At 37.2% G+C, this 11,711-nt stretch overlaps 1 protein-coding gene across 1 annotated transcript in view; it reads left to right on the forward strand.

Annotated features, from left to right (window-relative positions):
• Positions 1–10,038, forward strand: part of LOC134529297 (glutamate receptor 1-like) — a 224,119-nt gene extending 214,081 nt beyond the window's left edge. Inside the window, exons 18-19 of the mRNA XM_063363208.1 lie at positions 2,102–2,176; positions 6,833–10,038. Coding sequence (XP_063219278.1) covers positions 2,102–2,176; positions 6,833–6,907 — 150 coding nt within the window. The 3' untranslated portion in view covers positions 6,908–10,038. The remainder of the gene's footprint in view (positions 1–2,101; positions 2,177–6,832) is intronic.
• The last annotated feature ends 1,673 nt before the right edge of the window (positions 10,039–11,711 follow it).

Consider the following 11,711-nt stretch of genomic DNA (forward strand, 5'->3'; position numbering starts at 1 on the left):
AAATTATTTTGCTACTATTGATGAAATGTCATTATAAATGAATGTTGTCACAATTAGTATTATACTTGGGTTCAAACATAATATGGTTACATTGTTTGAACCCGAGTATAATTATCTTTGAACTTTGTCGCAGGACAGAATAAGAAGACGTTCTTTGAATGGTTCTTGCAATAAGGAAGAGTGCCTTTAGAGGTTATTTTGAACATAAATCATTTCTGGTGACACTGTATGTCATCAGAAACCTCAATAAGAGACAAAAAATATCATTATTCAATTACACAGAAAACAAAGCGAAATCAGCCACTTTCAAAAGTTAAAATACATAGGCAGCACAGAAAAATCCATGGATGAAATGATTCAGAAAAAAATTACAGTACAGATTGACACAGTGAGCTGACAACTACGAGACATTTGCAACAAGAACAGTTATTAAAGATATTGTGTACCTACATACTAGGTAATAAACTAATTTTTTAGGTAAATATATTCAATCCAACATCCAACATCCTTTGGCATCCTACAAACAGCAGTATTGAAAAAATCAAATCCTAGAAGATGAATGTATTAAACAGTAAGTACACTTAACTAGGGATCCACGCTTATAAATTTGTGATAGGTACTGATAAACTTTGGATATAATCGTGTTAAAACCAACTGTTTAATTTTCCTATTTAAAATCTTTCTGAATATCGTAAACTTTGGTTCTTTCTTTATTGGTACAAGTGCATGAGAAAAAAATGTAACCCTGAAACTGTATATTTGCATTGCAACTCTGCACAAGAATAAAGTTGAATTGGTCATTATCATAATCATATGTAGCCACACTGGCGATGCTTATCCCTATCTAACTCTAGGCTATATTCATTTAACATTATCTTAAATAGCACTTTCTAAGAATTACATATATTTTCACACATGGTAACCACCTACGACCATTAACTACAACCAGCTCCACACGCGCCGAGAGCTGGCCTTCACAAGCGGCAGCCGACTATACTACAGTTATACACCTGCCGTGCGCAATCATGCTCAGAGAATGCGCTGTTTACCGCCTGCATCAATGAGCTAACACGGCAGACACACAAACAACGCATAAACAATGTAGCGAGGCCTAGCCACGTCAGAAAAAACTTATCTTAAAGCTTCTGGAAACGAATGTTATGTGAACCTTTCATATTATTTTCTCGGTCCGCGTTGGCAAGACAATTTCCCTATAAGTTCTTGACGGCCATCTCGTCTGCATACTTTTTCACCAATTTAATCATAGCTTAAGGGTTATAGAGAAAATTATTGTTTGATTTAATACAATTTATTTGACTTACACCATTTAAATTTTGCACTGTTTTTCATGCGAAAAATTCTTAAATTCAAAATAAGAAATAAAAATGAAAACATAAAACCGCAGAAAACAAGCATATATCAGTTGATTTAAAACCAACATCAGGTTTCAGTCTATTTGTCCTGATGACGGGGACAGATGCCAGTTCCCTAAACGTCACAATTGTTTGTCATGCGAAATCTAGTGTGTTCGTCGAGGTTTTTATGGTTGTGTTGTCCATAATATCTGTTTATCTTCTTCATTGAGTTCGTATATTTTCTGTGTTGGTCTGTGTGCATTTACTGTTATTATTGAAACTGTCTCGTCATTGTTAGCTCACTGTGTTCTTATGTGCTGTTATTAAACTTCTTTCATGAATAAATTCATTCCACGGAATCATGTGCTGTCTGATATTTTAGTTTCATTGTGTTCGTCTATGCGGTCATCGTTGGGTTGTCCATAATACCTGTTGGGTCCATCTATTTGACATAAACTGAAATAGGCTTGTGTTCTATGGGTTTATTTTTTTCAATTTTTTTTTATTATTTTTCATTTGTGAATTTTTTCCCCATCACAAACAGTGCAAAAACTGCAATGGCGCATGTCTAAGGAATTGTATTATATCAAAATTGCCCATTGCATGAATCGTTTAAAGAATGATGGTTTGAAAGGCTGTCATCTCTCCCAATAAGACCGCAGTGCTCGGACTGTCTTGTCCGCCGCTGGACCTCCGCGAGTGACGCCCGCGCGGCCTGACAGAGGCGCTGCCGTGCTTGCCCGCAGATCCCGCTCGCGGACGCCATGAAGGCCAAGGCGCGCCTCACCATCGGCGGCGGTCGGGACTTCGACAACGGCCGGGTGAGTGCGCTGTCGCCGGGCGGGGGTTTCCTCCGGGCGCTGCCGCGGGCGCGGCACGATGCGAGCTGAGTTCCCCCCCCCCTTCCCCATCTACGACCCGCCGTCACCCGCTGCAGCCCCGCGCGTCGCGTTTGTCAGGGAAGCATCCTCGTAACTTCTAGGTTGTAGCTGCGTCGCAGGCGAAGATATCACTGACGTTTCGGTCGATGATGCTGTCGCCATCAGCAGGGAACAGCTACCTTCTTAACCTGCTTTTTTAATACTATCGCCTGAGAGGGGAGTGTTTTCCGATTGGCTGGAGCGGTGGGCCAATCAGAAGTTTCCTTTCACCTGGTTGGCCTGTTGTTTGGCCGATCGGAGCTCGGCTTCTGTGATTGGCTGGGAGTGCTGGCCAATCAGTGGCCTATTCTCTTCTGGTTGGTTGGGCTGTTTGGCCAACCAGGGGCGATCTATTTTTTGTTGGATGCAGAGCTAGGTTTTTAGGATTTCTGAATAGTGGGTTCCAGCTTTTATTGACCAAATCATTGACCAACCAGAAGAAAGGAAGACTCTGATTAGCCCACGGCTACAGCCAATCAGGAAAAATTCCTCTCTTAGGCAAGATTATTAAAAGGCAGGAAAATTCTCAATAATCTCAGTAGGTAAATGTTCCCTGATGATGGCGACTGCAATCTCGACCGAAACGTAGTTGATATTTTAGATTTCGATGCGGCCACAACCCAAAAGCTAAGAAACTCCAGACAATGGCCGCTAAAGCCTGCGATCATTATATTTGTTAAACTTTTCGTCCGATGACCTTGTCACTGTGTGATGTGTAAACTCTACATCTGCCTCTCTGGACACGACTAAGTAATTTAATGCATAAGTAAAAAGTAAATAGGAGTATTTAAATCTGTATCTCTTCTAGGATGTTTGCACGATACTGATTAACATTACAACGTACGTTTGGTTCTTTGGATTGAAATATTTTTAATATGTGCTTTGATGAATATTGTAGCATAATTTAATGATTCGCGAAGCTGAAACAGTTAAGATGCTATCAACTAATTTTAAATTATAAACTTTATAGATTTTGGGTTACAAGCTGGCATCGTGCTTCGTTTGCCAGTGAATCATTGTGGACATTGTGACGCTTGCTATTTAAAGTGAGTTCAGAAGTAAATAAAACTGGCTTCTGGAAGGAAAAAAAAAGTACCATTGATCATTATTGGAGACATATTTTAATGTCATTTTTTAATTGGTCATTACACTGAGAAACAAAATATTTGTATTTTAATACTTATTGACAGGATAATATAAGCAACCCCTTTTTTCAGCAGTTTAACAGTGCTGGTTAATCAATTAAGTGATGGGTCTCAACTTCTATTTTATTTTGGTATGTTCGGTTTGCCTTATTTTTTATTTTCTTTAGTTTTTTCTTTTTTTCCTTTTAGTTTTACGAGAAGCAGTGGTAGACTTCTTGTGGTCGTCTGGCTGCGACTCTCAACGCCGCTGGTGTGAGTACCGGACCCTCCTGCTCCTTGACACCCTGTATAGCATCTTCGCACCCCCTTTCCCTCCCTCGCCCACTCAAACTCGCGCGATGCAGGCTGACCGTGCCCTATCGAGGCTAGAAGACGCCACCTAGAGGCTCACGGACGAAATCTTGTTTTTAAGGAAATACGACAAACGTTTTGTGTAGAAAAAAAACATGATCAAAATAAGTTTTGTCAGAAATTCCTTCACACTTAGGTAATCTTGTGATATCTCTTGCAGAAAATATTAATTGCTATTCTTTTTATTAGGATTTCGATGTTTTAAACTACCATGTATTTATCACATATTACATTGCTTGAACATTAGCTTATATATTAATAAACGTATAATTTATCCATTAAGTTTTACAAAACACGAAACCACATTAATATATAGGTTTTTCTTGAAAATTCTGATCTGGAGCGAATGTTTTATAAGATTGAATGCTAAATTGAAACAGATTAAATAAATGATAATGTTTTCCATTTGACCTCACATAAAACGTTAGCAATTTTTTTTTTACTATAATATAGTAATTATTTCAAAATAAGTAATGTAAAAAAACATTTTATGTGCATTTTTGTTACGATATAGCACTAACAAAAATATTAGTTAATCTTGTAAACTTCAGATTACAATACTATGCAAAAGTAAAAAAAAACTTAAATAAATAGTTTATAATCATCGGATTAGGCAGTCAGAGCATGCATAGTCCCAATAAAGATGACCTTTATAACTTTTGAATTTGGACACTTATTTATTGTTGAATTAAATTATAGTATATATTTATTAGAGGTTAAATTAAAAATTTTCGCGGTCAATTTAAGAAATGATAAATTAAAATTTATAAATATTCATGGTGCAGTCATTCAGAAAACTTAAAGGTTTTCTGCAATGCACTTTCAGCTTAGTCCCTACGCGTGACTAACAATAAGTTAGCGCCGAGTCAGTTTTAAAAAGTGTTTAGTAGTCCCTTAAAAATTATTATTACTTTTTAGATACTGCTTCAAACTAAGGTGTATCATCTGGTGTACTTATTTAAACTAATAGCCATGGAAGCAAGGCTTAAAACAGGAAATAACTTTCATTTTCGTAAAATATGTTTACAGTAAATGAATACGTAGACGACAAATGCTAAGATATTCAGTAAAACAGAATTCAAACCGTCACTCAACATTATACTCTCTTCATAAACTGGGATGTTATAAGAATCACTCATTGTAAAACGTCACCAAACCCTCTTGACTGCTGAAAACGTGCCTGCTCGTCCTTTCATAACAATCCGGTCAGTAGAAGCGTAGGTGATACCTGTTACTCATCACAAACTGGTCACCCTTGCACCACAACTTCACCACGGCATGATGTCTTGGACACATCCCTCAGAGATAACACCTAGCAGAGTACAACACTGACCAAGCACTTTTTCCTTGGCAGCACCGCCAGTGTTATGTCTATTTGAACACTAGCATCGAACTGTCTTGGTGTAGTAGAATACGGAACGGGTACCTGTAGTAGCTAAATGCCGTTAGTAATGTCGTAGCTTGCAAGTAGATACACACTGTGAATGGTGACTTTAAGTAAAGTTTATCATCTGTCAGGCTAGCTGTTGAGAAATAAATGCAGGTATTCATTCAATGGCATTTAGCAGAAAATTTTCTAAAGTCAACACGACTGGTTTGGCTCAAACAAGAAAATTTCGTTACACGCAGATCTCAGAATATTTTTTAACTAATTGATATAAAATTAAAAATAAAAATGTAGGGACTTAGGTATGTACTGAACATTCTGATTCCCAGCCAGTGCACATACTTTTCGTGTATCTCTGTTGCTGTTGTTCTTCTGGTGTATGTCCTCTTCAAATATTTTCCCCCAAGCCTCTTTACATATTGAATATGCACTAATATTGTTTTGCAATAGTGGTATGTTAAATAATTGTTGTGATTTTTATTCCTGCTGAAAATAATAGTGTATTTATAAAATTTGTTTTTCAAATCACACTGAAACGACAATGACTTATTTTTCTTGTACTAAAAATTAAAGCAAAACAGCTTTCTTCCATAATTACTTTTACATGCATGCGAATTAAAAGTAAATACAGCTTCATCTTGGGAATTAACTTTACATTTATATGCAGCACATACTTTTTGCTTTTTGCAATAAATTCCGTACCTACACTTTAAGAAGAGATTGATGTTAACCCACTTCATACTGTACGTCCTACTGTTAACCACTTGAAGAGACATGGGAGACAATTTGTTGCCGAAATATTTATGTCCATCTTATTATAACTGTAGGTATCTGTATAAATTAAATTAGTAAAAGAACATGATTTATTAATGGGAGGGATATAATATGCATCATATATCATGTGAAAGGCTACTTTATTCTTCCTATTACTAAATCATGTTGTTTAACCAGTTTAATTCATCCAGTTATCTTCTGATGTAAGAAGATGGGCATAACTATTTTGGCTTCACATCGACTCTCAGTATTCACTTCCCTACCTCACTAGGATGTACCGTGCAGACTTTATTAACATAAAGGCTTTTCTTAAAGTGTGTAATAAATAAATGATGATATCAGAACTGTGTTAGGCCTTTTACTGGCTCACGACACGCTGTCATAGACCGAATACCCGGCTTCATCGTTGTGAAGTACATACATGATGACAATATTTCTTAAATCTGAAAAGAAACGCAAGTAAAAAAAAGAGTCTGCATTTCAGTAGACGTCCTTAAAAAAATCTCCACATATTTGAGTCAGACTTCCGAGACGTCACAGATCTGCAGTGCTTGGTGATTAAGGGCTATGGAAATATAACCCTCCTTTGGGAGGGTCATGGCAGTGAGAGGGAACAACTCTGAAGCAGTTATGAAGAAACAATATGGTTCAGCGTGACAACTTTACGTACCTCTGGTTGGCTCAGAGCTAAGGCTACCACTATTGGGAAATGAGAGGTCATGCCCCCAATTGGGCACTGTATCTGAGTCGACCATGGTGTTGAATGAGGTGCTATATGCTGATTGATGTCAGTGAGACATCTCCAGGCACGGGGACCTTGTGTAACGAGACACGGTGCTCCTGGTGATGAGACTAGATGGAGGAGGGCGCGGCCTGATGTCAGGCCTTGTTCTGTTGCAGTACTACACCCCGGCCAACCAGATCAACAACGCCGACGTCGACCCCGTGCACAGCAACACCCACACCCAGGTCTGATGGTAGAGCCGCCCTGCTCTGGACACCACTGCCCGGTCCTCGCCAAGGTCACCGGCCTCCCTCCAGCTCTTCTCGACCTGCTGCGAGCCTGCACGCCGTGCTCTGGAGCTCCTGGTCGCCATATGTACCGTCACGCCCCAACAGTCTCTTTGCACTTCCTGCCGTGATAGCATGGAAGCGATGTTTAGTGAAGCAACTGTTTCCTTGCTTGTGAAACCATCTATAGCTGAACATAACACAAAACAATGTAATTGAATAATCTTAATTTTAAAGAAATCAGACTCCTGACTCTAGTGTGGCACTCCAACATATTTACGACGAGGAATAATTTGAGGGACAAAAGGGTAGGTATCATCAGCTGGTAAAACACTGAACATATTCTAAATGTTTCCTTATAGAGACCATTGACTATGAAAGTTGTTTTTTAATGAATCTTATAATGTTGGTGTTTACATCAATAAGTATAGGGAAGAATATAATTATCAGTGAAAATGGATGAGTATGTGGACATGTGAGCAGAGCTGTTTGGCAAAATGTGGTGTTATCACATGCACTTGTCGTTTCTTTCCAACCATTTCCGATCAACATCGCTCTGCCAATGTCGTTCGATGTCTGGGTGTGCGAGTGAAAGATGTAGCCACTGCATGAAGTCTGGGACAAAATGTGCCTGAGAATCAAGGCAACAACTTATATCCTGCTCACTGATTGTTTGGATTTATCATCTGAATGTTTTCCTTTAACAAGTCGACAAATTCCCACAAACTAGTTGTACATTAAAGCTCGCATTAATTGCGTGTATGTAGGAGAATGATATAAAGAAAGAAACAGGTATCTACAGCAGAAAATATCCAAGATTATTGACTCACTGATTTCGCACATATAAAAAAAAGACGTAATTGCTTAACCTAATCCCGGAAAAAATTTCCCGTTGGCTGAGAAGCACTATAACACAGGTTGACTTCTCTTTTGCACTCATGTGCGAAACCTTGTATAATTTGGGAGTCAATGAAGGCCCTGGGGTATTAATAATGGATCCTATTCGTGTTTTATGTCATCGTGCCTGCAGATGATATATGCGAAATCTCGATATTCATTATTGGACAGTTCTCAGTAAAGTAAATTTTGCTTAGATTGCTACAGTATCTAATTAAACTAGTTGGATTAACGTTCTTCTGTAACGCAATTCAGCAGATCATTTGGTGGTGTCGTCCAGCTAGAATTTCTGAGAAAAATGGAGAAATACAAGCATTATAAGGCATATTTTTGTCGTATGGCAGTTTCAAAAATTACTGCAAATGATGGTGAAGGAGTCATTGTGTTACTATTCTGTACTACCATCGCACGAATGCGATCTATTATGTGGCGCTATTTAAATTAATAATTTAATTTTATAAGTGTCAAATTATTGTAAGTGTCCGGTGATTTCATAATTATATACATACTAACACGTAATGCCCATAACTAAAGAGTTACTTTATAAACAATGTTAACAGATGTTTTCTCATGGGACAACATAAACACATTTTTTTTAGAGTCAAATGCGAACGGGCTACATATAGGTAGATGTTCATGTAAAAAGCACTGAATGCTAAATATCTCATTATTTAAAAAAAAATTTGGAAGATAAAAATGATTACTGTGAGTCAACCTCAGAAGATAGACATATGTTATCACGAACTTTTCTGTAGATTTTTTCAAGACCTACAGTTCTGTAGTACATTAATTTGATGTATCAGTCATATATAAGTCAGCGTAAGCCATGTAAGTGCCATAAAAGTTTCTTTTTATGAATACATTACAAAACATCGAAATTTCTGTATTATCTCTGAATTTAATATGAATATTAGATACATAAACCTTCCGGAAAAAAATATCTACGTAAATATTGGTGAAAACCACATAAACGTTCGTGTGTAGTATAGTAGAGGTAATCGAACAGAGAGAGGCGGATAGCAACTTTGTATTATAATATTCAATAAATATTAAAACATGTGGTGTGAAAACTTAAAACAAAAGATGTAAATGCACCGCAGTTTATTGAATAAAATCCCTGTAACTTTTAGAGTAACAAAGAAATGAGGCGATTTATTTTTGAGACTTATGAAACTCTTTCGAACCATTTTTTATCTCTAACAGGAATATTCGAGACTATCCTTTCTTTCTAACGTGGTTGGGTGTCCACCATTCCCATCTCTTATCGAACTAGGCAAGTGCTGTGCCACTAATTACAAAGCGCGATACGGCTCTTCGTCGAAATCTTTCGGTATTGATCTACTTTATCTTCCAGTGCTGGTTATCTTCGCCATCTGCTGAAAAATATTGAGATCTTTCTGATAGCACGCCAGGTCTGTAATTGTGCTGAAAAAAGATTAGGTTTCATAAAAACAAGCACAGTTGTGATTTAATACAGTTTCTTGGACAAACGCCATTGCAGTATTGCACTTTTGGTCATTGGAAAATTTCATAGATGGAAAATAAGACATTAAAAGGAAAACATAAACTCACAGAAAACAACCCCAATTCAGCTGATGTCAAACAGATAAACCAAACGATGAACCTAAACAGCTATGGATAACGAAAGACGAAAGCACAGTCGAACACATTCAAAACTTAAATATCAGACACACAGGAATTTCGTGAAAGGAATTTAGTCATGAAAATATAATAACATCACAGACGAACATAGTTTCCAAAAATTCGCAACTATATTGGTCATAGGAACAGATTGAATAAATCATTCAAAAAACGCACATTTTTAATTGCGGGATTTGGCTTTTGCCTTGATATCAGGCCGAGACTGTGTCCCTAGCAGTTATCCTAACATGTAGAATGCTAACTAAAGTTTTTTGTAAATATATTGTAATACATATTTACTCGTGTGCCATGTTATGTCCAAAAAAAAGATTAGCCCGCCTGCTGCCCTGTGACTGAGGCTGCCATTGCACATGTGTTCGACGTGGCGAATCTTGATTCTCCCGGGTGTGTCTCTGTGAACATGTCATAATTGTTATCTACTCATTGTTGCATCCTTATTTAGTGATTGGATCATTCCTTGGCAGAACTTGTGATGTTCTTATGATTATTATATTTCAGAAGTGTAAATAAACCAACTGATTAAATTTTTTAAACTATTTTGGTTTTTTATTTGTGTTCAGCGTCTCGTCACCAGTACACTAACTGAACACGGAAACACAATAAAAGTGATGGGAAATGAGAAGGGATCACAATGACTATTTGAAAATAACGATCCTATTACTGTTCGAGAGAGGCCTCCAGGAACATGGGAAAACCAAAACCAGTGCGACCGAACCCGAGTGGGTATTCGAACCAGGATCTTCGAAATGCGAGGATTGTGTCTCATCATTGCCACTTCACTATGCGGGATGAGTCTGAATTCGACCAACAATTTGAAAACCTCTGTACTACTCATAATATAAAAGTGCTTCCCAAGGCTGTTATATGTCTTTGAAGTTGGGGCTGAACAACCTTTTCACTGTAAATAATAGAGAATCTATTTAAGCTGAAACATTACGTGTCTGAATTATGTTTAAGTTTAATTGAATGATATTCTACATTCACCGCGAATTTTTTCGCTGTAAAAATTTATTTCATTGAAATAATTGAAGTTAGAAGCACGTCACAAAATATGTGTAAATGTGTAAAATAAAGGTGTTACAGTTATTTCAATATAATAGTTTTCATACAGCGACCTAATGTACGGTTGTTTCAGATCGTTATTAATTATACATGATTCAGATGTTCAATGTTCTCTCTTAAATGATTTATCTATTTTCTATATAAATAAAAATGTAAATATTCGTTTGTACAAAATAGCTAATATCATTAAGTTCTTCACTAATTGCTTTGACATTTTAACACAATGTTGCATTCGTATACGCAAGTGTTTTTATATAATAAAAAAAAATTTAAAATCTTTATAAATTAAAATGTAAATGTTTGTTTGTACAAAATAGCTCATCTCTCAAAGTTCTTCACCGATTGTTTTTGAAATTTTGACACAATGTTGCATTCACATACGCGCGTGGTTTTATAGAATATAAAATTGAAAAAAAAAAAGGTTGACAAAAAATGAGCTCGTAATAGAAGTGAAACTTCATTGGCAATTACAAAAAAAAAGTGTGCTTTCTCTTTTATTTCTTTAAATTTAACCAGAATGAGCCACAGATACGCGTGGCCGGTACAGCAAGTTTAGAATAAAAATGTTGTTTAGCTCCAACTTCAAGACGCATACCAGCCTCAGCCCATAAGTCGAAGGAAGGTTTTCAACTTATCTTGTCGTGATGAATCTACAGCCGACGTTTGTCGGTAGGATGCAAACTCACTCTTTATAACTGCATTTGCTGTCGCAGTTAAATAACTCTTCATTAGGGGCATGCACATTTCGCGAAAAGATTCTAAGAGTAGCTGAAAGTTAAAACACTGTAGCATCGTCTGTGTTTCGTAAATGGGTGAGTTTCTTTCAGGTGCATGTTCAGTGTTCCATCACCAATCAGAGTAATTCAGTGCGAAAGCAAACACGTGTTGAGTGGCTCGGTGAAATAAGGCAACGACTTCTCTCGAAGACGGCCGCCAATCACAAGGAATAAACCGCTGCTGCGGATACACCTTGTTGCAATCTAATAGGCGTTCAAATTTTTTCGCGAAAAATGCCTGCCCCCACTCTTCATAGAAAGTGACTATATGTGATACGAAAGTTAAATAGTATGAACGCTACATACTGGTACATAATAACCACTGACGATTTATCAACATCAAGTCCATGAAGTACTCGGTCCTCAGCCAA

The sequence above is a fragment of the Bacillus rossius genome, chromosome 1 (assembly GCF_032445375.1).
Source record: "Bacillus rossius redtenbacheri isolate Brsri chromosome 1, Brsri_v3, whole genome shotgun sequence".
In the NCBI taxonomy this organism is placed as follows: Eukaryota; Metazoa; Arthropoda; class Insecta; order Phasmatodea; family Bacillidae; genus Bacillus; species Bacillus rossius.